Raw genomic sequence first — 27,829 nt, forward strand, 5'->3', positions numbered from 1 at the left:
TCATTTCGTAAATAATAATTTTAATAATAATAATTTTCGTAAATAATAATATTTTTAAATTGGGGTTAACGACTCTGTCAAGTCATCACACGTCTTCTTATTACTTTCATTTCGTTACGTCAGTTGTAGTGTTTTATGGCGGCATTTCTAATTGGTGTTGGTATTGAAGTGATGTTGTCGTAGTTGCATGTTAGTGGTGAATAGAGCAATTAAGTAATCCTGGGCTGCTTTGCTTTTGCTTCGCTTGGGTCTGTGATTGGTTTAGAAAACTAACTCAAACAGACGCCAAATGAAAACCAATGTCAGTTTCTCGACAAATCGACTTGTAACCAAGAAAGAGACTGTCACATTTTTTCGGGCTACTCATTTGAAAGGAACACTTGTTGGTGTAAAGACAATTTTAAAGCACAAACAACTTCAGGCAGTCAGCGAAGGTTAAGTTCTTACCTTTTTTCCTTTGACATTTTGCTCTACCTCTATTAAGTTTCCTGTTCCGATATTTCTCCCTCGGTTCTTCTAAAATATATCATAATACTGTATTTAAATATGATTCTATCCAAGGTTAGTCTGAGTCCTGGTAAATCTCAACGATGTTATCATATTTCTGCGAAATATCACGAGAGCAACTGATACGAATAACATTTGAAAATTTACATTTTAAAAATAAAGGCAGTCGATTTTAAGATAAAAAAAAGTTTATTTGATTTATGGCCAATAAATGAGATATTTTTATTACAAAATGGCAATTAAATAAACGTTACTGATAAACATGGCATTTGTCATATTGTACGATTCTTTCAAACACACTGGTGAGAACAAAAACATCATTACCTCACAAGAAAAGTTGTAGTTATCTTATTATATTTTTTTTTCTTAAAAAAGCTAACTTTTAAAACCCACCACAAGATTTTTTCAAGAATTCAATTCTATACGTTGATCGTCTGGAACAACTACTTATGACAGGGATACACAACACACAAAGTCGCTTGAAAGTTTAAATTCCCTAAAGTGAGATTTGTCTCACGACTATTTTTTGGGATCTTCATTTATTACAAAGTTTTGCAAATTTTTCTATTCACTAAAAAAACAGTTCCTTGCAAGGTTGTTAAAGTATTTCGTTAGGGTATAGTACTAAATAATTTTTTTTAGCCTTAAAAATGAGGTGCTAGCTACAAAAGTTCTCTCTCTATTTGCCAAGTGTTCCATGGGTTAAAAACGAAACGCATTCTACATAACGTTCAGTTCCGAGGTACTCGGGCCTGAGATGTCCTTTATTCGTTTTCTCTTGAAAAATCCACACTAAAAAGGAAATAAACAAAAACAATATTACAGATGAGATTTGAGAGTTTTGAATCTGTAACAGCTCAACTATGAATCCAAAGTAACGCAGTTTTTTTCCGCTTTTTTTAAATACTAACTGTTTCTTTTGATTCCATCCGTCCTGACTTTAATTGACCAGACACTGGCCGCTGTAATCGCTTTGGTAGTTTGCTTTTTTAACACTGCTATGCTAGCATTTTAGACGAAAGTATTGAATTATTTTTATAAATTAAGGATCCTTACTGGTTCTTTGCATATGATTTTCCTAGATTCACCAATATCAATAGGTCAAAGAGTCAAAGAGTTATATGTGGTATAACTCATTAGGACCTGACAACTTTTTTGTTTGTTCGTTTGTTTGTCTAACAGTTTTGCAAAAACTCAATCATCTTTGCGCTTACACAGATTAGAATGATCTATAACTGGAACAAGCCAAAATGAAACCAGAAAAAAATTCCGGTTTGTCTGGTTGAAACTCAGTATAATAAGTTTCATTGGAGAGTCGCTTGGTCAACAGGAAATGGCACAGGTTTAAGGCGCGAGTATTTTTAAGTACTTAGGGCAAAGAAAGGCCGATATCTTATTTTCAGGGAATAAAATGTTACACTAAGGCTAAAATAAAGCAATACAAAACAGAGGAGTCGGTTTTATCGATTCACGTGCAAAGTAGGAAATGTTCAGTTCATTTATCTGGCGTCACGGTGAGATGTCGTCACACTTGATCCTTACTCTGAAGTCACGCAAGTCACGCTCATTTCGTTTGTGTCATTGGTTCGCTTTCCTCCATGGGACCCGAGATGTCCTTTACACGTTTCCTTTTGAAAAATCCCAACTGGAGAAAAAGGAAAAACCATTCACAAGGCAGAAAACTCAAAAGAAACAAAACACTCGAGGAAGTGAAGCGAGAATGACGAAGCGAAGTACAATGGTACGATGCAGATGAAATCCATGCAGACTGTGGTTAAAAGGATGTTCGTAGTTATGACGCACAACGAAATGATACCACTTTTGCTGACCAACCAGTCTCCAACAGTAGATTAATCAAGTGAAGCTTAACTTACAACAGCATTTAACGATAGTAACAAAGATAGCTGGCCTTGATAAAGCTTTGTTTACACCAGCCCTTTACAAAACACAAGTTTCTTACAAACATGTACCAACAAACAAACAAAAACCCTTCACCAAAGCCAAAGTTTATTTAACTACACCAGGACTAAGCAGGCTTACGTATTTAAGGTTTCTCATTTACACTGATATTTCTACTTTTGTAGCTTATTCTGAGCTTTTATTTAACCACACTTACAGCTGACAGCACAGTACATCCAAAACGTAAGAGGTTGAGAATTACGAGATTCGTAATTGATTGTTTTGAATTGACGTGCACGTGATCAATGAGGACGAGAGAGGGTTAGCCAGTAGTAGTAATTTTAATTATTGTTAATGATTACTTCCTCATGTCGATATATGGGTTACAACCGTTTTTCGCAAAGAATTAGCAGTTGTAGTTCCCGTAGTTAGTTTGGATCCAGGTGTAAATTTAGAAGTCTGATCGTTCGGGTGAAATTAGCTGCGAGAAGGATTGTTGTCGGTAATGGTGGGGCCGGATCAGATTATGATCAGCTTGAACTTCTTTGGTGAGCGACACAGAAGTAATTACTCTTCCTGCAAGGCTCGCTAGAATCTATGGGGATTTTTTAAATTTCTAGTTGTTAGCAGTTGCTCTAGCTAGAATCTAATTTGGCAAACCCAAAGAAATGATGGAATATAAGTCTTACAGGAAATTTATTACTCGAAGCGAAGGATGCTATTCCCTGATGGACTCTGTAAACAAACTACTTGTTCCTTTTCTTTGAACTATCTCAAAAATAGCTATAGTTACAGTGGTACAGCCCTTTGAAATAGTTTACCTTGTAACCTTAGAGAGACAGAATTGCAAAGTCAATTTAAGCTCTTACAATGTCTCAAATTTATAGATTAGATACTCGGCATTCATGGAGAACAGGCTTTAGGTTGGTGAATAATTTGGCAATATAAACACTGTAGTAAATAATTTTTGATGTTAAGATTGGGAATTTTTTTTCTATTGCTTAGTTATTAATTTTTTCATTGTCGATTGTAGCCTGATGAATTTTTTAGCGAATGCAAAGATTGAAGATTAAACTTCGTACGGGTTTGTATGGGAAAGACGGTTGTTTTATGAAGCGAAAAAATATTAAAGAATTCAGAAGGAAATAGCTTCCTTCGCGTTAGTTGGTGTGTTTGTGTCTCTTGTGTGATTTTTGTGTATGTATGTATTCGATTTTCTTGTGTATGTATGCATGCATGTATGCATGTATGCATGTATACATGCATGCATGCATGCATGCATGCATGCATGTATGCATGTATGTATGTATGTATGTATGTATGTATGTATGTATGTATATGTATTTTTGGGTAAATTCAGAGGGAAAACGGACTCGAAGTATTAAGAACCGTTCCGGCGAATCGCCATGAATCGACCAAAAACCACACCGAAGGTAAGAAATACACAACTTAAATAAGGTGGGCTACTTTTTTATGTATCAATTTGAAGAGAAAAAGAACTCCTGAAGATACTGCACGAATTTCGTATGTTTTAGGAGACGGACACAACACAAACACTGTCGAACTACTTTGGTCAATTCGTTGATAAGGGCCATTTAGGCAGGCTATCGTTAGTGAGATTTTATGTACTTCCTTTAAGGCAGCAAAATCATTCCAACACGCTAATAACATCGTATTAATCGTCATTAAAATCGCTTGAGGTTCTTCTATTTCCTTACCTTGTACAGGCCTGCGACGACCCCGCCCACCAAGAGAACACCGCCAAGGACAGAGAGCAAGATCACCCACCAAGCCACCTTCTTTTTCTGTGCCTCGGTCTGAGCTGGCTTGGCTGTCGTTATAATCTGTGACAAAGAAATAGAGTAGTAAGTCACGTAGTCACCAGGTCTACAACAGATCTGTAAAAACATCTGTTCCGTAAAAATTGCGCTCTCTGGATCTACAGTTTCAGCTATTACAGGTGCTATTTTATGGGGCTCGACGAAAAAAAGCATCCAATTAAGAGGTTTTTTTTATCTCCTCAGAAAGCTAAACACCATGCTTACAAAAACTTTTTGACTCGCATAGAAGATCGAATGGGCGGCGACACGATACGAAATACAGTCACACACGTTTGCCTGACACCAGCAAATTGAATAAAGTGTGTCCATTAAGTCGTAATTCAGTTCTAGTTTATTATTACTGAAATCACTGGTGGTCCCTGTAATCTGATTGGCTCTAATTGGTGCGATTTATTTACAAATCGCACCATTTTTTGCTCTAAATCGCATTTTACGCTTGAATGAGTTTTTGACAAAGTCTTTCTGTTTTGCATTCAAAATAAGATGTAAAAGCGTTTCCGGTTCCGCTTTTGATTTAAAAACCGGCTCAGTACTGCATCGATAAAATATTTGAATTGACCAAGTCCTGTATTTAGGTGATTTCAAAATGGATGTAATAAAGTGGTAATTGCACCTCGTGTCGTGCAATTTTGGTTGGAAATCATACTTGTGATTTCAAATCACGCGTATGATTTCAGCCCAAATTGCAGTCCACTCAGTTCAATTACCATTATAAAGCAGGTCAGTTCAATTTGAAACACAGCGTTTTCTCATCCATGACCTAGACATCGTCACTTCACTTGTCATGTTCCTGAGTGGCAAGCGTACACCACATTGTATCAATGAGTGTGCTGTTCTCTTCCCTGTACCTACCGTTGCCTGGTCATTGTTCAGGTTCGGCTGAGTGATTATGCTGGGAACTTTTATCTTGGCTGTAGTCTCGAGGTCTACGGCTTTTGGAGGATCAAGTTCCTACCAAAACAAGTTAATGGACATAAAATTTAAATTCTCCAGAATAAAAAGACCTAAACGACACTCGAGTCTATACGAGCTTCAAGTCTTTGATAGGCCCAAGGGTGCGTCACTTGAGAGACATTTTGGTTGGTATGTGTTGCTGAGGTCTCCAACTTTGCCCCTTTTCAGATAAATTGGTCAGGCGAAGGAGCATCGTCCTCGGATTAAAAGGCTGACGAACCTAGTCCATTGCAGATAATCTTTAAGTGTTTTACTAAGTTTTCCAGACATTTTTTGTTTTATATGGTCTCTGATTATTGTTTTTACTACTAAGTGGAAAAAGGCAGTGTGTGAATAAAATGTCATGCCCAAGAAAACAAAAACTGAACACATTCAACGCGATGCTCTTCTTATTTGGAAGTGAAGGCAAACCTTGATGAGAGTGTTAATCCAAAGTCGGAAAGTCATCTTGATATCCACTTTGTCACCTAACTTCAACTGACCCAAATTGCAAGAGAAAGAGCTGCAGCTTGCGGTGCGGCAGCCCTGTAAAGAAATCGAGTTAAAAAATATAATGAACTGGAGGAAATACTTTAAGGATTTTCAGAAGGTGTCAGCCTTGTAATAAACGATATTTGTCTTTCTTGAGGGGATTCATCAGTGACAAACAATTTCAACGAAATTTGCTGCACTTCTAAGACCATAACAACATTATTTAAGCTTTAAATGCGTTCATCCAAGAAAACTGGGTAGGGAAAATCAAGAACAAAAATTGGTTGAAAGGAAATATAAAATAAGAAGGCAAAATTTGGAGATTTAACTATTTGAGGAGCATACATACCAAAAGCATATTTTCTGCGTCACGCCGCCTGCGTGACTGCTTATTATCTTCTGTTGCATCAGTGGAATTAGACTCCTGAGGGAAAAAATTCAACAAAAAATAACCAACGCTAGTACACAGATTGTGACAATGTTGAATATTACTGATTTCACTGTCTTTTTTTAACGTCGTTAAACGCCCCATCTTCCACTAACCGTCGGTACCTCATGCAAAACTTTGGTCCTTTACACTTTCTTTCCTTAAATTTGTGCTTGCGTTCAACTTTTAAGACCTGTCACCTGGCGTAATTACAAGTCTTATCCAGCTGTTAGTTTTTTTGGCTCCAACTAAGTGAAATTCGATGACAAAGCCGACTAGAGAATTACCAATATTTCTTACGCTACACGCGTAGAGTTGGGGCGATTATCATGAGCAGAAAAAGATTGGTCAGCCTGAAGTACTCATGGGGAAAATTAGCCATTAATTCATAAGAACTGTTCATCAGAATGAGTTATTTTCTAAATTTTATCTGCTATTTTTTTGCTTACCCTGAGACCCAAAGGATTGACCTTCGCATCACAAGTCCCCGAGGCACCTTCAAGCTGCAGGAAAATTAAGAGTATAAAAAGCAGACTACAAACGCGCGACATTTCAATGAATGGATATATCAACAAAGTTGAATTGGTAAATTGGCCACCGTAACGATTACAAAAGCTGACGTTTCGAGCGTTAGCCCTTCGTCGGAGCTAATAGAGGAATTGTGGGTTGTGTGTGCTTTTAAAGGCAGAAAATGGAGCTACCATTTCAACTTTGTTGATATATCCGAATTATTTCGTTACTCCCACCGACGCAGCCCCAAACAGTTTCTTTCGAAACTATCAGCCTTTATTTCAATGAATGGATGATCTATCTACAAAATATAACAAATTATAACGTATGCAAAGTAAAGTGCACGCTCTGATTGTTCAATTCAGCCTCCACAATCTTCCCATTGGTGTGCGCTGCTGACATGAGCAAATACAAAGCATAGTTTCCGCGCGCTCAAGAAGCTAGTACCACTCTCGGCTATCGCCTTACGCGACTCTAATGCTTCTTTCGTGCTTAACAACCTGCCGTGTGCATCTATAACTCAATAGTGCGTGTTGTTGGTGTTAATCATTTGTTAACATGCGTATCAAAGGTCAACTGGAACTATTAACTTACTTCAACAACTACAAGATAGAGCAGATAGCTTTTGGGATCCGACGATTTAAACAAGCTTGGAAAATTGACGGTAACTTTCGTCCCATCAACAGTGCTCGGACCCTTGTTCCGAACCTGAAATAAAGAAGTTAGATTTGCTAGTTAGAAGTCATATAATTCCGACAAGCTATTAAATATATTGCAATTCTAAAAGAAGACGTTTCTGTGAAACTATTATGAAACTGTTTTCCTACATGGTATTTTACTAGATGGAGAGGTAGAAGGGAAAAGAGAACAAAAAAGAAAAGCTAAAGCTACGAAGGGGGGGGGGGAAAGAAAGGATGTCTCATAGTAAGAAGACGCTATTGGACATCAATGATTCTACAGAGCTCGATGAAAACCTTTGTGATTAGTGTGGTGCGAAGCGCGGGAAACATGTAATCAGAACAAAGCCAAGAGCGAGAAAATATGACCCGGGTGACGGGTCGTGACTCACTGTAAAAATAGCATGCATTCTTGAACAATTTTCAATTGAATTTCAATTGAGCGTTCTGTGACATTCGATCGAAAAGCGTCAAAGAAAATAATCTTTCATACCGTCAGTGTCGTGACCACTTCGGGTCCAATCGACTCCAAAATGTCTATATTGTCTTTCACTGGTCCTGTATACACCACCTGATCTTGTTTAGTTGATCTAGAAATGATACAATAAATAAATAAAAACTATGCACATAAATAAAATAAAAATAAATAAACATGTACATAACTCATATTATTTCAAAAAGATCCCCTTCCCACTTCTCATAGATTTTATTTTGTTTTCCTCGTTTATTGTCGCCTCGCAATATTTTCCCGGAGTTTTTACGGAGTTTTCTGCACTATCGACCAACTTGCTATATTTAACCCGTCCACTCTCAGTAGTAACCAAAAACAAATTTCTCCTTACGGCATCAATACATTTTCATACAGAAAGGTGGTGAGAAGAGAGAAGAATAACATGACTTAAGATCAACTTCTCAAAGGTAAATATATCTTAAGTCTACGATAAATGGGAGCTGGTATTTGGCGCCTGATAAAAATGCTGACTTCCGATCTCAACCTCACGATACTGTTAAGCGCCACTGAATATTTAACAATTATTCCACGAGCGCGCGTTGGATATGAGATGATAGATAGCAAACGAGGCGCGCCGCGCCGAGTTGGCTATAATCATCTCATATCCAACGCGCGCTCGTGGAGTAATTGTTTTATTAAAAACGTTAAATTAAATTATTAAATCTTATTAAATTTTTAGCTCCCGTTTAATTTTAAGCTGACACGTACGCTTACCACATTTGTAGATTATGGTATATTGGCTGATATACCATAATGGCTGAGCCAATAAAAATTCTTTAATTGCATTATCCAATGATCTAGTTTTTAATAAATCCACATAGAAGTCTGCGCTATACAGATGTAAAGATGTAAATGTAAATGTAAATGGATCCTTTCGATATGAAGGTTTAGGTGTTCTTGGTTTTTTCCTACGAGTGGCAAAAGTACCCGGCACATCTCCCCTTAGTAGTAGGTGGTCAACAACCTTCCACTCAAAATAATAAACAGAAATAATGTAAACTTCATGTCCAATAAGCTACTTGAAAGCCCCCCCTTCTCTCTCAAAAGAAAGTTGCTTGATAGTGGCCATTTTATGAACGCTAACACCAGCAACAGGCAACATTAAATCCGTCGGGGGGAGAGAGACAAATGAGAGCGCGCTACGAATTTTTCCATCATTGTAGGTAACGCGCCGATTGTTTTTTTCTAACGTTCAGTGCTGCCCCCACATACCCCTTTACTTCCAAATCCGCTTCAAACGTCACGGGAACGATAAACGCTTTCTCATTGTCCTTGTCGTTTGCATCTTGATCTTGGCTGCAGAAAAGCAACAGAAACAAGATGAGATTTAGAATAAATCACGCGACCTGGAAAGACTTTACCAGGATGTAAAATGAGTAGCTACCTTGATGCTACGACTTCAATCCTGAAGTTTTCTTTCACAGAACCTGGTGCAAACTTGATTCCAAATTTTCTCTACAAGAAGAGAAAAAAGCAGATTGTCCACAGCCGTGTATTTTTATAACACAGTGGGCGAGGAAGCGCGAACTGAACTAGAGGCGTGAGAATGAGCGTGGAGCGGGAAGAAATATATCCTCTTCACTCAACCTCTTCCGGCTCAAAGCGATAGGATCGCATTTGATAAATCCCCCATAGGCTAGACTTCTACCACTTCTTAGATCAACTGCTGATTTTTGGCGAACAGAGCCACTTTTTAATTTAATATTTTAGACTTTCAAACTCTCAAATTACCCGAATTAAGTCACGGTAAGCTTTACAGGAAGTGCACTTTACTAGCGTTAGTGTCCTTCTACCACCAGCACTGAGTCAAACTAAATCTGTGGGAGATACACTTCACTTCTGATTGAACACTTATTTTTTGCTAGGTTTCATTAAACATACGTAAGCGTTTGGCAAGAGCACAAGACACACGCGCGAGAGGGCAGACGCGCGAGAAAGAGAATCCCTTGGGCTCTCTGTGCGCACGAATTCTCGTCAGTGTGCGAGTCTAAATCTCTAACGCCCATTAAAATCGAATGCATGCTAGGCAGGTACTAACTATGCTAAGGACATAGTTCCTTTTCAGGTGAGTGCCGAACGTGTGTGGCGGAATTAACAACAACGAACTTACCGTGACTTTACCGAGGAGTGGATTGCCAACGTTACAAGTCACATCCACGGTTCCATTGTATGGGTCATCTCTCTCACATTCTATGAACTAAAGCGCAAAAACGAATCGTGTAAATTAAAAAGGAAATGCAAAAAGGAGGAAATAAGAACTCGAAGTAAAAACAAGCAAACTGCTCAAAGCGCGGGAAAACGCGGGTGGTCAAAGCGCGATTGGTCTAGGTTTTGAAGCTGATTGGCGCGAGGTTTTTTGTGTGGACCAATCAAAGAGTGAAGTAAAACAAAACCAGAGCATCCCCGGCATGGCGCGAGGTTTTTTTGTATGGACCAATCAGAGAGCGAATTAAAACAAAACCAGAGCAGTCCTGGCATGGCATGAGGTTTTTTGTCTGGACCAATCAGAGAGCGAAGTAAAACAAAACCAGAGCAGTCCCGGCTTATTTTCGACACTCAATTGAATATTATTCTATAACCTGCGTAGGTCCGATGTAGTCCAGATCAGCAGGAAGTGTCATTGTGATAGTGGAGTAATACGCAGAATCGTCAACTTTGTTCGTGACTGTCAGCATAACAGTGAATTCTCTGACAACTCCGATTCGAACTTCTTTTAGATCCAGGGTACTATGACAGGAACAAATCAACGTACACGGTGTGATTAAGATCGTTTGGTCAACAAGAAAGTCTAGCAATCGTAGGTCTACAAGATCATTTTTTGACAAATTTCATTTTACAGTGGAACCTCGGTTTAACTAGGTACTGAGGGACTGGGGAAATTGGTTCGTTATATCGAGGTTTGGTGGCATACATTTTACTGTAACTTTAGCCGGGCTGAAGCTGAAGTATCGTTCGTTATACCGAGGACTTCGTTATATAGAGGAGGTTCGTTAAATCTTCGTTATATAGAGGTTCCACCGTATGAAAGAACTTTCTTATTTGAATCGGGAAGGAACGACGTGTTGTGACTACTTTGGGATATCATGTAGCTTGTATAAATCGCTGGAAAATAAGCAACATGCCACGAGTGGAAGGGAAATATTTTCCGTGGCTCTATCGAGCAAGGGAAAGGACCGTTTGTGATTTCCAACATGCACGAAAAAACATGTAGCCGTAAACAAATGCCGCAAACAACAAGTGTGGGAAAACTTCAATTTCCTAACAATTGCGGGAAAACAGTACAAACAGCATTGGAATATTTCATTCGTGAGATGCGCGGGAATACATGCAGGCTTACCTTGGTGAATATAAAATGTGACCATCAACCGCTAAATCTGGCACACAAGCTAACTGATTCTTGCACTTCTTTCTAAAAGCAACCTGTGAAAGAGAGAGACAGAGAATAAAATACAGAAAAGGACTTGTTATAAAGGGTGGCAGCGGGGCTAACCGTTTAGCCGTTAAACGGTAACAAAAAATTAGCCGTTGGGGGTAAAATTCGACAAATTCTAACCGTTAGTCGTAAAATTTTTTCTTTCAACCGTTAGCCGTAAAATGGCCAAAATTTCAAATGTTAGCCGCATGAGCCATCACCCCACAGAGACCCTCGTTATGGCGTAGCTCTGCTAGCTGCCATCATTATTCCAGATAGCTTGTACTCTAATTTCAAAGGTCGGTTTAGGTTATTATTTGTAATTAGTAAAGGAATAACACAGTTACAGATGATTGATGTTGTTGCGGTTGTTTAGTGTTGTCGTATCATTTCGAGGTGATCCGCCTCGAAATTTCTTTTCTTTCATCGTCTTTCTGTTTGCTCTTGGAATACAGTACATAAATTTTTGCGGCCAGATTGCTGTTATATTTTATTGAATTATTGATGTCAAAGACCGTAATACCTACCGTTCCTCTGTAATTATCAAGCAAATAGCTATTAAGAACTGGACATAAACCATTACAGCCAGTTGCCGGCAAGGAGAAACTCAAGTCGAAAGTAAGCCGCGAGCCAACGTCTGCAACTTCATTCTTATCCTGCAGGGGGCAAAATACATTCCTTCGTTTAATCTTACGTGTTGCAAAGGTACTGGCAAAAGATGCCCAGTTATGGGGCTCTTCCCGTTTCTCAGGTTCGTCCGAATAATGAAATCGGCTCTTGCTCTGTTTGTAGAACTGAAAAGCGGACGTCCTTTACTTATGACAATAGGGGAGGGAGAGACCCTCTTTCCCCTTTTTAATTAATGTCAGAAGTATTTAATTGTTTTAAATCGGTATTCAAATTTCGAAAGTAATCTGCGAGTAGTCCATGTGGGTTTGTAAAAAAAATTGATTCTGCCGAAAAGAAAAACAAAAGAAAAGAAAAACAAAAGAAAAGAAAAAAACCAGCTGGGTCTGGACCAATTTTGTCCTTACTGGCAATGGGAGGTACCCGTAGGCGAATGCAACATTTACTAACAGATTGTAAAAGCAAAAAAAAAAAAAAAGAATGGGCACTCGCATAGAGGCACCAAAAGGAATTAAAGATAAGCCAAAATGGATAGAAGGGGCAAAACTAAAGCTAGATGTTGCAGATTGAACTCGAGTACTCTTGAAAAACATTGCGTTCACTTTTCAAATCAATTTTAACTCAATAGGTGTTCAATGTCTTTCAAAATATTCGCAATTCATCTACAAAGTTTTTAGCCTCATTTGGAGATGTGCTTCTTCCCTCCATGACAAGTACGTTTTACTATTTAATCATAAAAAAAATCTCCGTACCAACAGATAGACTGTTTCTGTGGGCAGCGAATATTTTTGGTTCTGAGCGGAAATATTGTAGGTCCCACTCATGATAAAGGTCTTCTTTTTCGTAGTCGGATTCCAAAAAAACATACGACGCAATACATCGGATTCCTTTCCTTTGTCCAGTTCCACAGAATACCGTAGGTTGTCTAGACCTGAAAGGTAACGGGCGATGCTGTAGAAAAATAACTGAAAGGGCTGTATTGGAAAGATTTAGGAACGAGAGCCTTTGCTGAATTCCGGTAAATTCAGTAGTTGATAATAAAACTGGCCACCGTAAAAAGTTTCTGAAGCCGACGTTTCGAGCGTTGGTCCTTCGTCAGGGCGTCGACTTTAGGAATTTTTTTGGGGTGGCCAATTTACATTAACAACTCAGGTTATATAAGAAAATTTTCTTTAGAGCGCTCGTCAATTGAGAGTCGTAAAACCAAACCAAACCTACAGTGTGGGAAACACGGACGACCAAGTTCTGATTGGCTTTAGTTTTGCATCTGATTGGTTAACAAAGCGGCGTGTGTTTTCTGGAACAATCACAGAATGCAGTAAAACAAAACCAAAGCACTCCTGGATTACCTTCGACGCTTAATTGCAAATTGCACTTTGTGAATTTAATAGCAAGAGTTACTTCGCTTGAAGTACGTCTTTCTTCTTTTATTCCTACCTTGGCTGTTAGTCGACGAAACCTGGTCTGTGTACTGGAAAACCACTGTCATGTTCAAACTGCAAGCAACAGTAAAAACGTTCAACCTCAAACTGCTTTCGTTATCTAACACTCAATCAATCTTTCTGCCACTAAATTATTTTAATCAGTTGGTCAGTCTTCCAACCAGATACCTGCACGTTCTTACCATTTATGTTTGGCTCCATCCACATCACACACGCTGTCGTTGCTCTCCAAGGTTATCTGTGACTTGCTCAGCCGAATTTCACCTTCCACGTTCACAATACTTCTTGTCCTACATTTTATAATAATAATAAAAAACTCTACTTGTAATGGTAATTGAACTGAGTGGATCGCAATTTGGTCTGAGATCATACGCGTGATTTCAAAATCAAACGAGCGCGCAGCGAGAGTTTGACTTGAAATCACAAGTTCACGAAGTTTAATTACCACTTGATTGCATCTATTTTGAAATCGCAAAATTCAGTCGCTCAATACAAGTTTATTTTGGTCTTAACAAATATTTTATCGTTCCAGTATATTGGGCTGGTTTGTAAAAAGTTGCAAAAGTTCATTTTCTTACAATTTGATTGATTTTTTTAAAGAAGCCTTGAAATTTGATTGGTTGTTGTGTTTTAGTACAGCTGTTTCATTGGCTAAGGAAAATCTACGATTTAGAGCATAAAATGGTGCGAAGATAATTTTGTTGATTTCGTTGCTTCATTGACTGAGACGAACAGAGAAGACTGTTTTGGAATATTCGTGGTACATGAAACAATATCAAAATTGACGTATAATTATTTAAAGTTTTAGCTAACAGAAAATCACTATTTCTATTAAAAGTTGACAGATACACAAATAAATGTTTGAGTTGTTTACCTCACAATAACAGCTTGTTCTGATCTATATGCACCAACTGCAATATCTAGTAATGAAAAGAATTCAAAATGTTCAAAACCGCATGCTCGTTGCTACTAGGGGAGATCATAGACCTCTGTATAATCATGAATAAAGGCTGATAGTTTCGAAAGAAACTGTTTGGGGCTGCGTCGGTGGGAGTAACGAAATCATTTAGATATATCAACAAAGTTGAAGTGGTAAATTGGCCACCGTAACGATTACAAAAGCTGACGTTTCGAGCGTTAGCCCTTCGTCGGAGCGAATGTGTATAATGAGATTGTTGCATCCTCCTTCTAAGATTCAATGATGGATTATTTTAAGTTTGAAAAATCAACTTTCCAAAGTTCACACTTAAAACATGTCAACATAAGGTGAAAAAAATAAATTAAAAAAAAAAAAAAAAAATACACCCGATCGAGGGAACATTTGAGACGAGCCGGAGAGAGGTTTACCGGAGGTCTGGCACTAATAACTCAGTTGTAGAAAGGGCGGTAACGCTATCCAACGAATAAATCGCTAACCAGCAGATATGTGATAGAAAAACGTGCAGCGTTATCCACCATATAGAGTTGTATCCATTGAATAGCGCTATCCAACCTTCGAACAGCCGGGGCCAGTGCTAGATCCCTTCCAGACATCTCGCGAGCTCGCGTTACACCAGGCCTCAAATTTTCCCGCGCGCGAAGAAACACTTGTGCCGAAGAACTAATAAAGAGGCGCTGCTAAAAGGCTATCAATTTGGAGAAAATATACAGAGCATAAGTTACCTGGATATTCATTTTGATCCACGTCAACACCACCAGAGATGGACACTCCAAACATCTTTATACCAGGTTTGATTTTTGATCCTACAATTTTCTGTAAAAAGTGATTATTTTGTTCGTTATAAGAGTTTTTCACCATCTACAGTTATGCCTTTACCTAATTGTATATGAAAGAAATAAATTTTGGGTGAAATATCAGTGGCTCATTGCATGGTGACAAATCCTGCAATCTGATTGGTTCTCGGTGCACTCTGGATTTCCCTTTACCTACCAATTGACACTGTAACGCTTTCGTGAGTTTAAACACGAAGGCGCGCTAAATAAGGAAGTCTTCCCCTGGGAAGACCTAGGCTCATTTATCACTCACCGTTGACGTGTGCGGGTCAAATTTAAATGCTGGTAGAGGAACAAAAGGAGCTAATGAGATATCTATTGTTTACTTCCACCAGCATGGTGGCATGAGGTAACGTGCGGACCACCTACTTCGATCTCAAATTTACCGCCACAAATAAAGACAGTTTCCATTGGAGAGAGGAAATACAAATCTCAAAAATTCTTGTATTGTGATGAAGACATAAAACAATTTTGAGGAATGCGCCCGCTGTTCACTGCTTTGGAGTAGGTGTAGTTCAAGCTGAGTTGACTCTAAAGAGTTGTACATCACACGACGGTTGATTGACAAATGGTCCAGTGGGACCCAAGGCTCCTTTTATAACGCGCCTTCGTGTTTAAGTGCTCGTGTGAACTAAAAATTGAAACTGTTTTCTGCACACAGATTTGAGCAAGTATTTAAATAAAACAAATTATCCAGTGAAACATTCGGCTTGTCATGTTTATGCGTGCGTGCGTGCGTGTACAAATGTGCGGTTGTGGTAACGATCAACATTTATAAAAGTGATTTTGGAGAAAAAAGTAAAAAATAAATTATTTAGCGGCTTAGGGTTGTTCCGTATGGAGAAACAAGATGACCTCGCCGATTTTCATTAAACCATTTTATTCCTTCAACTAACAAGTATTGAATAAACTGTTAACACCTGTCTGTTAACGCAGCATCATACCTGTCTGTAGCGGGTCTCAATTCCTCTGCTGCTACCATGGTAAATGTACACTGCTCCACTTCCATCTTCACCTTCAAATGGGGCTCCTACTGCGACGTCTGTCAGAAGGAAAGACAGTAACAATCTTAGTAATGTAAGGTAATCCTTGATCATGCCTGCACCATAAACCAATGGGCATTTCTTTCTAATTCAGTGCACCACCCAGCGAGCAGGTGACAATGTTATATTGATATACCATCCAATTCTCTTAACCTTATTCAGAAGGAAACACGGCAGCTGGTTATTGATGTTTCCTTCTGAGGGAGAATTGGTGATCAGATCTTCTCACTGGTTACGTGTGCCGCGGTTAAAGAATATTGCTTATTTAATGAGGTATTCTGGTCGCTTTAGTTGTCTCTATTTCCTCGAGAACAGATAGGTGAAAAAGTATTTTACCTTGAAATCCATCCTTGTTCAGGTCTCCCACCGCTGCAATGGCTGCCCCAAAATGGGCATTATACGCCTTATCTCCTTCAAGAACATCATCTTGCAAATTAAGAGCACCCTTAAGAAAATGTTTAAACTGTTTCAGGAATAAAGTTAAAGCCAACGTAATCACCAAGATGAACCAGAGAACTAGCGAAAGAAAACGTGAAAACGGGTGTGGTACTCATCTTGAAAGAACAAAAAGATTTTAGTGACAAAGTTGTGACTACTTTTAGTGTGAATATGGTTGGTTTACAAATTGGCCCAACTTTTTTTAGACCAATCACAGCGAGTAGTGAAGCAAAACCAATACATTCCTGGATTACTTTGATTCATTGATTGGTTGAAAATTCATCAAAATGCAAACTTGTTAAATCACCATTAGTTTAACACTGGTCAGTTACTAGATAGATTTGGTGTACAAACTGGTTAAAGCTTTTAAACCAACCTGCCCATTGTTTAAGTAGATGTAAACTCGTCCCTCATCTTTTTTGTGGGTGTAGTAAGGCGCACCAACAAGAATGTCTGAGAACCTTGACACAAAAATCAGTCATTAACTAAGGCCCGTGACAAAGCTGGCGATTTTATTCGCCAATCGCGGCAAATTCGATCGCCAGCGAAAATCACCGATATTTGGCATCATGATAACAGATGTCAGCGATTTTAAAAAGCGATTGCGGCGATTTGCGAAAATTGGAATCGCTGCTCTGGGCACACCTGCTTATTTTCATCAGTCACCGCCGATCGGTGTATAAAATCATCAAGTATAACGCCCGTCAGGTAGTATGCCCGAATGTGACTTCAGTTAAGTCACATGTGCGCGAACTTAAAACACTGGAAAATTTTTGTTCATAAACACTAAATCAGGAGCACCTGAAACCTACACTGTCGCAGGAGCGACACTAAAGTGCATTTCTGCAGTGCAGATTTTACTTTTAGTAATACATCTTTTTTCGCAACAACATAACTCTAAGAGATACATGTGATCTGCGATTTATTCGGTAGAGACGTACTCTTGAATGTGCCTGCAAAAAAGTAACATTCAGTACATAAAACTTACTCATCTTCGTCTAGGTCCACTGCACATAAGACACTTCCAAAATAGGTGCCAGTCTGAAAATAAATTAAAAAAAAAAAACAAAAAAACTCAATGCATTGACATGATAAGACTGCTTTAATTTGTAATCAGCTGCATGTTTTTGTTTGTATCCCTTCTCAGGTTAGTATTGAAACATAACACAGGAGAAAACAGTATCAAAATAAATGTAAAAAATCATGTAAAGAGAAAAAGAAAAAGAATCAATTTTTATAGAGACCAATAACATTATGCAAGACACACCGGTATGTTTTTAGGTTGAGGCAGAGGCGAACTGACACTGATCTGTTGCTGCTGATCATTAGATATATCATAATTGTAGATGATGACCTAATTAGAAAAGACATACTCAAGATTAAGTACTGGCAGTTGTTTAAAATGTGCCTGACAACCCTCAAATTATGTTCATGAACAGCGTTAAAAACTGGAACCCAATAAACCAAAAACACTATGCTAGGAATAATTAACAACTATTCACCGAAGTGGAGGTGGTTGGTGGTGGTTAGTGGACCCGCCTGGAAGCGGCGAGGTAAATATCCACCGCTAACCACCGACACTGAGGTGAATGGTTTTAGTATATACTAAAACAGTGAGATAATATACACCACCGTCGTTAATTTGAGTGATTTCTTTGCTTGTCACAGATGCAAACCGGGATGCCATTTTTTCCCGAGTTGCTCAGAGTTAAATAGCAAAGGATATTCGGAGTTTGACTAGCCAATCAGAGCGTGCCCTCAACGCTATCCACTGTTTTAGTATATACTAATAATCCTTAACCCTTTAACTTTCATGATCCGATTATGAATTCTCCCCTCTAGCTGCTACATATTTCCTTGTAAATTGGTTATGAGAATTTAGTGTTCAATCAAGGTAACAACTTCTACCTGATAAGTTTGAGTACTCTCATTACATGTTTGCTGGATCATGTATGGATATTATAGGGAGAAGTTATAGGTTAATCACTTCTGGGAGTTAAAGGTTAATAGAAGGGGCTGCTATTAAGTTTTTGTTATTGTTTTTTATTTTTTAATCAGAATTAAAATATGGGGTGGGGGGGGGGAGGGTGGTGGTGGATAGCCCATAGTCTGGCCTTTGTTTATAGAACCCAGAGGATCCAGATTGAAACAGGAAATTCAAAAGAAAAAAAAGGAACAACCCAACTGCTTTAATATCACTGATTAGCAATTTTACTATTTCCCTTGTCATGTTTTATACTAAAGAAAAAGATTGAAACTAACTTTGTGCTCACAAAAAAATCATAATTATATACCTTTCCTTTCAGTTCGGCACCTCTTGGTGCACCACCTACAAGCTCTGAAATATGCAAAACAAAATACATGAGCATGACTATCACAGAATTATACCTGCTGTAAATTAACCTAGGCAGAAAGGTCAACAGAATCTGACCAAAGATCCATATTGACCAAACCATTACATCTATTAAAGTATTAATCAGACAAGTGCAAAATCACTTGATCATCATGAGGTGTAGAGTTCCAAGCTTTTGCCCAAACAGGTTTAGTGAAAGTTAAAAGATAAATAAATAAAAGATTAAAATAAAAACAGAAAACAAATAAACACTGACATCAACAAGTCTACATGTATTATTATCATGATGATTACTATTGCAGAAACTGTCACCCCGGACTAATAGTTATTAGTATATACTAAAACAGTGGATAGTATTGAAGGCACGCTCTGATTGGCTAGTCAAACTCCAAATATCCTTTGCTATTTACCTCCGAGCAACTCGGGAAAAAAATGGTGTCCCGTTTTGCATCCGTGACAAGCGAAGAAATCACTCAAATCAATTTTTGGTGGTGTATAATTATTATCTTGCTGTTTTAGTATATACTAAAACAACTATTGGCCTTGGTGTTGGTGGTTAGAAGTGGATATTTACCTCGCCGCTTTGCAGCTCAGTAAATATCCACCACTAACCACCTCCACTTCAGTGAATAGTTGTTAACTGTTCAGACATGGATGTACATGACTTGTACCATTCTAAGATGAACAGTGACAAGGTGAGGAAACCATGAGTGTTAAAGGCACAAGCTTCATAGGACCTGCAGCTATTAACCTGATCACCTTTGCATTTGAAAATATATTAATTGCGATACTTTAAATAGAAACTCCCTGGTTACTGCTTGAAGTGAAAGGGCTATTGAGCCAGGAGCAATATCTTTCTGAGACAAGAGCATACAGAAACACAGTGATTTCCCTAAGAAAACAGATCTAGGATTGCTACTGCTGTTAATCATTGTAAGTCCTTGTTGTAATTCACCAAACCTGTACTTGATGGGCTTGAGAAATGACCACTAGTCACTGAATAACCTAAAAAAAAAAATTACACAACAATGCAATTTTGTTACATGCGAATTTGACAACTCCTGTACATGTATTAATTGTTATTATTAAAAACTGGATCATTGGATAATGCAATTCAAGACTTTTTATTGGCTTAGCCATTATGGTATATGAGCCAATATACCATAATCTAATATCTGTACATTGTAACATCTGGTTTCTTCTGACAAAATAAAGTCGAGAAGATTTGTCTCATATCGTGGGGGCGCTTTTTTTGATAAAACAATTATTCCACTCACGCTTGTTGGATATGAGATGATTATAGCCAACGAGGCGCTATGCGCCTCGTTGGCTATCTATCATCTCATATCCAACGCGTGCTCGTGCAATAATTGTTAACTAGTCATAATTAAGATATAATTATGTTAAATCAAATCAAATAATCAAAACATTAAAATTAATTTTGCCAAGCACATAGTTCACAACATACCCATGTAATCTCCATCATTAATTTGGTCTTGTGGTGACACAGTGTAAGTTGGACTACCTCCACCTACACTGAAAGGAGACACCCACACTCCACCTTAAATTAGACAAAACCTCTGTAAGAGCCCTGGTTCTGTAAAATTTTTCAGACTACTTTTAACAGGTAGGTAACTTGCATTGTTTAACTGGCTATTCCAAACAGTTTTGGGCTACTGAAGACTTAAAAAGAAAATTCATAATTTGGTCAGTCATTCAGTCATTTCAATGCTGATGTAAAACATTTCCAAACCTGTTTCCTCAGACTTGTCCATTGTGTACCAATGGAACAATCAAGGATTAGGCATTCTTTTTCTATGGTGAAGCTCAGAAATGAAGCAAAGAATACCTGATCATAGGTTACATTTAGAAAAAATTGTCTTCTTTGGTTCTAACCTTTCCATCGAGCAATTCCAACGGCTCCCATAACTACATCCTGATCATATCCTACTGTGTATTCGGCACTTATCCCAGCTTCACAATAACCATAGTAGTTGTTACCCTTTTGTTCTAATAAAAAATCAAAAATGAACAACTTGTACAATGGAACCTGTATTAGGCACCACGGTACAATGCTGTCACCTTGTATTAGGCAGACAGTTGTCAAAGTCCTGAATTTGTTTCCCTTCCATTAGGTGGTCATCTCTATTAAACAGTTGCAGTTATCCATTTTTAAGTCCCAAAAGCCTGTTTTTATCGTTTTCCAACTGCATTGAATGGTCACTGAAAGCTGATGATGATCAACCTCTCAAATATAACTACACTGAAGTAAGAATAATCTTCAAGTAACTTTTAATTGATGTTTCTCTCCCAAAATCAAACTCAGGAATAATTTTTATTGAGATACTGTACATTAACTGGTCAATTATGGCAGAAAGTGGCATTGTGTAAGGTTTTTTTTTCAATGGAACCTGTAAATGGTCACCCCACCATTCCCTGTGGGTGACCACTTAATACGAGTTCAACTGTAGTTACATGTAAATCACAACATCTAATCCAGTATTATCATATATGATATTCTTCCTAAATTAACTTCAAATGTTGAACTTTGCAGTAGTAATATTTAGCGTTATCATAGCTTAGCATAACACACCTGGGACCAGTGTTGCAAATATATCAAATGTGCACTTACATTAAAATACACTGGCATCAATTTTTTATGGCTAAAACCTTTAACAATGTCCTTGTATCCCATTCAATTTGTAAAAATTCCATACAAAGGGTAAATAAGTTACAAGAGTGACTTAACTAAGTCCCACTAATAACAGTAACTGCTCCTTTAAACAATGAGTGACTGAAGTTTACTAAGAAGGGTTGATGAGTAATTTTTGCAAAATAATTTGAACTGACATTGTAGTATATTGTACAAATAAGTAATCACAATAATGACAATTATCAAGCAGGGAATAATTAATTCAATCAACTGTGAAACCAAATTATCACTAGATACCTAGAATTGATGATCATCTGTTTCAAGAATTAAGTTTCGAAAGAAACTGTTTGGGGCTACGTCGATGGGAGTAACGAAATAATTTGGATATATCAACAAAGTTGAAATGGTAAATTGGCCACCGTAACGATTACAAAAGCTGATGTTTCGAGCATTAGCCCTTCGTTGGAGCGAATAGAGAAATTGAGGGTTGTGTGTGCCTTTAAAAGCACACACAACCCACAATTCCTCTATTCACTCCGACGAAGGGCTAACGCTCGAAATGTCAGCTTTTGTAATCGTTACAGTGGCCAATTTACCATTTCAACTTTGTTGATATATCCAAATTGCTTCAAGAAATGGTGATCGGTCAGAGTAAGAGGCCGGGTTATTGGTAGAGAAAAAAATCATACCACTCATACAAGGCACACGTTCATCTCTCGTTGCTGAAAGATCATCATAAATGAGGAAGCATTTTCCCAACAGCCAATAGTAATGCAGGCCATCATTATTGGGCACATTTCGATAGACATATCTGGGTGCACAAGCCTAAAATAAATAGAGCAGTTTCAAGCTACAAATAACATGTTTTCAATAAGCAGTCCTATATGGCTTTAAAATCACAAATTATGTTTTCAGTGTAGCAGTCTATTTCCTTCATGAGCCACAAGTCTTTTGGCTGTATATACAGATCAATATGCAAGCTTTGGAAGAAAATAATAGTTTATTCTATCATGTAATTGGTAGGTGTACATAAATCAAGCAACAAATTATTCATAGCAGGGAAATAAATTAAAATACCTGGCTTTGACCAACAAAAACAAATAATTTTGACTCCTAAGGTGATAAGCATCTTACTTCTTCTAACTTACAGTATTAATGGTGATGTGAATTGAGGAACGATAATGTCAAGTAAAGATCTGGTCCTAAGTTTGTTTGAAGGTTACATAACGTTATCCAGTGGATAAATCCTTATTCGGTTGCAGACAAAGCGGTAAATTTTGCTATCACTTTTCTGCTGGATAGCAATTTATCTGTTGGATAGCATTATCTGCCCTTTGTACAACCTGGGCCCAGAAGCTCTTAATTATCAAACAATTGTTCTTTGTCAGTATCAAAGAAAAATGTTTAGAGAAAAGGGAAAATATGCAAAGCAATAAAAAGTTGCAGAGGGTTTAACCTGTATGATTTTGTATTAAATAGTGTTAACTCTTTACAAAGTAATTTGGTTATATCAACTAAGTTAAAATTGTAAATTGGCCACCGTAACGAATAAAAAAGCTGACATTTCGAGCCTTAGCCCTTCGCCATTTGCTCTGATGAAGGGCTAACACCCAAAACGTCAGCTTTTTTTATTCGTTACAGTGGCCAATTTACAATTTCAACTTAGTTGATATAACCAAATTACCTTGTTACCCCCACCAATGCAGCACCACAGTTTCTTTAGAAACTTTCAGCCTCCACCCTACACCCTTCGTAAGGTGTTCACAAGGAGAAATTGTTTATCAATTAAGAGCTTCTTAAGTTGGTGATCATTTCCTTTATTCTTGTGACCTAAATGCATGATTCAGGGGTGATATTGTAAAGAGAAATTATATGCTATGTACATAATCACTCTTAAAGATTAAAGTGCTCACAAACATACCAAAGCTCTGCCGTTAGTACCAGTGCTGTACACACTTCCACCGATCCACTGTCCAGTCTTAACCTCGATGTCCCATACCTCATTTGAGGCGGATTGTGTTCTTGCAGCTAACAAGTAAAATGTAAAATAAAGCAACATATCAAGACTGTTTCTCCCTTTGCATCTTGGTATTTACTATTTTTTTACCATCAACTCTTGACAAGGAAGAATCCAATCAGGACTACCACTTAAGTCAGCAAGACTGCCAACAGTACAAACTGTACCTGTATGCAGGGCATGTCCAGCTTATAGTCCTGTAGGTCCAGGTCTCTGATTTTATTTTGTGCCTGCTTGACTTTTCTAAAATGATTCTTGCAAATTTTGGAACAAAAATTGAACTTTCCTACAGGTCTGCAACAATTTGATGAGTGGGCTACAGTAGCTAGCTTAAGGTGATTGAAATTAGATGATTAGAAACAATCATGATTGTAACTTAGGTACAAGTTATACAACCATACTCTTTTAAGATTCCAAGTTTATTTCTAATGTAAAAAAAATTAATGTCAACAACTTAATAAGCATCTTTTCCAGCGACCTGCTTGGTGGATAAATAATACCCATAATCAAACTTATACTTACACCGGTCGTCAATTTTAATGGCTTGACATTGTGAGCCGGGATATTCACATCTGTACACAGCTCCATACTTTGTTAACGTTGAGCCATCAACACCTGTTACATTACTGAGTGGGGCGCCAACCATAACCCTATTAATAAAAATAAAAACAAGTGCATTTAATTTTACCTCCTTTTCCCCTTCAATATAAAAAAGCACTTTTTGATTCTAGTGTACTAGCACTGGGTTGGGGTTAGTGTACAGTATACCTGTCGAGTTATATTGTGATAAGCCTACAACAAGACATTGCTTTATAACTCAAAACTGCACATTATAGGTCAAGATCTTGAGCAATTTAACAATTGTCTGTCAAAGGCAGAGTGAATATTGTTGAATAATCCTTGAGAAAAATTCGAGGGGACTATTTAATATCAATATTCATGCACTGAGCATAAAGAAAATTATTGTTTTAGTGTAATTGCTCAGGTGCATTTAATTTCTGTTGTAAATTCATTTTGCTGTTACAAACCATTCTGTTACAATTGTCCATAATAGTATTTAACAGCCGGGTTACTTTGATTTAATCTTTACAAACTTTAGAAGTGTGATATCAAAATTAATGTGCAAAGTGATTACAATGAGATACAACACAGTTCTCCACCAATCAAAGCACATGCATTTCTATAATCATCAGAACAATTATACTAGTCTTATACAAATATCTCACGATATAAGTCAAGATCTTGTGTTTTACCTCAAGATCATGTGTGAGACATTGGGATGCTACCCTTTCTAATGGTTTACTGGCATAATTAAGAACCCTAGCAGGATTTTGGAAGAACATTTTTGGAAGAATTTGTAAATCACTTGCCTCTGCCTTGTGATTTACTTCAGTGTTCTCCCAACATCCCAAATGGTTAATTACATTGTTAATAAAAGCAATGGAGAGTGCTGTCTATTACTTTTATTTATTACATTGCTTGCACTGCCTGCCTTGCCAGCCTTGCCTGCTTAAGATTGCCCGCATTGATCCCACATATGAAACAAATAGAATTACAACTATGTTTGTAATTCTCAGACATTAATAGTGTATGTTGGTGATGGAAACACAAAAGGCAGCAGAAGATAGTCAAAACAAAGAAAACAGAAATGACTCCCATGAGTGTGTTGTGCTACAAACATGCACAGTTGGCTTTCTTTTGCAGCTCTCGCATGAAACAAGTCAATCTTAATTCTTGATATTGTGAAACATTTTTGTAATAAAATAAATCCTTTATTAACTATGCAAGCTTGTTAGGTCAAGATGGCTGGATATTAACGTCACTCTTTTTTTGCATTCTTATGGACCTTGACTTCGTCTCGGCCATAAAAATGTGAAAAAAGAACTTGGCCAAGATCCAGTCATCTGGACCTCATGCTTGGTTAATAACCCACATGTAATAAACTTCAATTTTCTATGGGTTAACTGATGCATTCAATGAACCAATCAAGGTGCTTGTATCTCGTTCATAATATAAAAGTTGGCATGTTGCATTACACTGGTCACAATGTCGTGTTAAAGGCAGTTGAGATTGTACATTATAAATCTGGAATAGCCTGTCCCCTGAATTGTGGCAAGCAAAATCACTTCAATCTTTTCAAAATGGTTGCCGCGATTTCTTCGTCTGAATCGCCAAAACGCACACGGCATCTATGTAAAGCAGAATTTCTTTATTTTTTTTATTTCACTTTTAAATTTTAGATCATGTTTCTATAGATTAAAGCAGATTGTAATTGTAATAATAGATTGTAATAATATTATTATTTATCTGATAGATTTACCGTGTCTAAATAAAAATAAAGTTCAAGTTCAAGTTCAAGTTCAAGTTCAAGTTCAAGATTATAAATCCTAACAGATACTTGATCCTTACAGGTCACCATCTAAATCATCTGGTAACATACGAGCTATATATCATAAATAATTTATTTCAGATGCACAAAGGATAAAAAGTGGAACATCTTCAATGGAGCTGTAGGTAAAACTATCCTCTGCAATTAAAAAAATGCATGACTGTCGGTTTGTGGATGCCTAGATTTTTGCATGTTTTATCACAAACCAAGATGTTTTCTCTGTATTAGTAGAGAGGAAAGATCTAAGGCAACCTAAAGAGACAGTTTCAATGCATAAGAGCTGCTGTACATCGGTTGAGGGCTAACGTTACATTTTCCTCTACATGTGGCCTTTTCAAAAGTAAAATAACTGCATAATTCAATTGTGCAAAGTTTATCTTTGCAATTGATGCAATGGAAATTGCTAATTAATAACTGTCGGCTATAATTAACTTGAGCTGATAAGATTTTGGAGGGTAAAACAACACTTCGGTAATACGCATGCATCTTGATCTCAATTATCATAATTTACACAAAAACAGTTTCGTAAAAGAACAGTCAATAAACCGATCTTAAAACTTGACGACTTATTGACTTGATGGTATCTTGTCAAACACATTTATCCGTTCAGCGCAATGAAAACAAGGCCTTTTGTAAAAACCTCTTGATTTTGTTTATCTAAAGCAATATTAGAATCCCTTCGCCTTACAAACACTCTTTACTCTCCCAAGAATGTTTTCTTTAGACTGATTTGCACTTTCATCCAAATATGGATATTCACACAAGATCACGCTTAACCTACACGCGCATTAACGGAACAACTGGAATGAATGAAACCGAGTTGTTATGAAATTTTCAGGAGCCGCTACATTTAATATTCATTCGTTCCTATAAAAGCATATGCCGACATGAGAATAAATTTTTCGTGACTCCGCAGATTTGAGAGCTTTGAAAGATTATTTAAAGTTCCAATTTTAATTACACTTGGGATTAGTTCTTAGAAACGACGCCTGAACAAAATGCTAAAGTAGACTTCAAGCATGAACGCGCCGAGACTCATTTTGAACACACCTACCAGTATTTATTCTGTTGCGAATGAAGAGCGACCGAGTATCCAAAGTATTCACTCATCGGAGGCCCATCGAAGACTTCAGGAGAGGCTGTATCCAAGTTAAAACCATAAATACCGAAAGACTGCCACAGAAAAATTAATAATGCTAGGAACGTCCGAAATTCCATGTCAAGTTTTGTCCTGATTCCTTCGGTGACTTCTTGATCCGAGATAAAGTCGTGTGTCTTAGTTGATGAGCAAAATTTCTCTTGCTCTTCAACACGGCAACTTTGCCAATAATTTGAGACGGGATGTCAGATGATGGTCCTTTATAAACAGGTGATGAAGATATTAATACACGTCGGATCCGGAGCAAGATAATACTCTAACGAATAAGGAGGTGGCAGTGTGCACGTCTCCGGTGTTTGTATGGAAGTTTCGAAGGTGATGTTTTTACTCCCGTTTCGAAACAGGGAACGTTTCGTAGCCACGAAAGAGAAAAAGTTTCCTGTTAAATCCACGCCACTCCTGAAACAGAGCCAACAAAAAAGCCTTTAAACGAAACTCGGGACCTTTCAAGATCTTGTTTACTAAAGGTCGCTTGTCACGGTTTTAACGAGAGCCTTCCAAAGGGTCAAGATTGGCCCGCCTGGCGATCCGCCCTCAATAAGGCCGAAAAAGTCGTCCAACTGAGAAGTTATCGGTGTGAGGAACCAGATGCGATTAAAAGTAGAGCTAAATAAGCTAGACTAACTAAATATCCTTTTCTCGCTGATGCATACATGTAAAACAGTAATCACCGCAAAAGTCTGTCAGGGGTCAAGCAAATTTATAGTCCAATGACGTCACATGTTT

General features: G+C 37.7%; 1 protein-coding gene across 2 annotated transcripts; it reads right to left on the reverse strand.

Annotated features, from left to right (window-relative positions):
- Window positions 1-677: 677 nt before the first annotated feature.
- On the reverse strand, window positions 678-27,798 carry LOC111335693 (integrin alpha-9). 2 transcript variants are annotated; one of them, XM_022941681.2, is made up of 33 exons: window positions 26,999-27,798; window positions 24,078-24,205; window positions 23,460-23,566; window positions 22,228-22,363; window positions 20,782-20,895; window positions 20,354-20,446; window positions 19,846-19,890; window positions 18,827-18,870; window positions 17,800-17,886; window positions 17,521-17,573; window positions 16,909-16,993; window positions 16,431-16,539; window positions 15,996-16,093; window positions 14,941-15,031; window positions 14,153-14,198; window positions 13,461-13,568; window positions 13,274-13,332; window positions 12,589-12,767; window positions 11,737-11,865; window positions 11,135-11,217; window positions 10,377-10,524; window positions 9,908-9,994; window positions 9,182-9,252; window positions 9,010-9,093; window positions 7,780-7,876; window positions 7,204-7,317; window positions 6,549-6,602; window positions 6,022-6,096; window positions 5,613-5,726; window positions 5,100-5,198; window positions 4,125-4,250; window positions 2,050-2,152; window positions 678-1,299 (listed from the first exon to the last, which is right to left on the reverse strand). In XM_022941681.2, the coding sequence occupies exons 1-32, from the start codon at window positions 27,160-27,162 to the stop codon at window positions 2,072-2,074; spliced, it is 3,108 nt and encodes a 1,035-aa protein (XP_022797416.2). In that variant the 5' UTR covers window positions 27,163-27,798; the 3' UTR covers window positions 678-1,299; window positions 2,050-2,071. The 2 variants fall into 2 exon arrangements, with proteins under 2 accessions (XP_022797416.2, XP_022797417.2); XM_022941682.2 differs by lacking the exon at window positions 2,050-2,152 and having other exon boundaries at window positions 26,999-27,797.
- Between the last annotated feature and the right edge of the window lie 31 nt (window positions 27,799-27,829).

The sequence above is a fragment of the Stylophora pistillata genome, chromosome 12, assembly GCF_964205215.1.
Source record: "Stylophora pistillata chromosome 12, jaStyPist1.2, whole genome shotgun sequence".
Lineage (NCBI taxonomy): Eukaryota > Metazoa > Cnidaria > Anthozoa > Scleractinia > Pocilloporidae > Stylophora > Stylophora pistillata.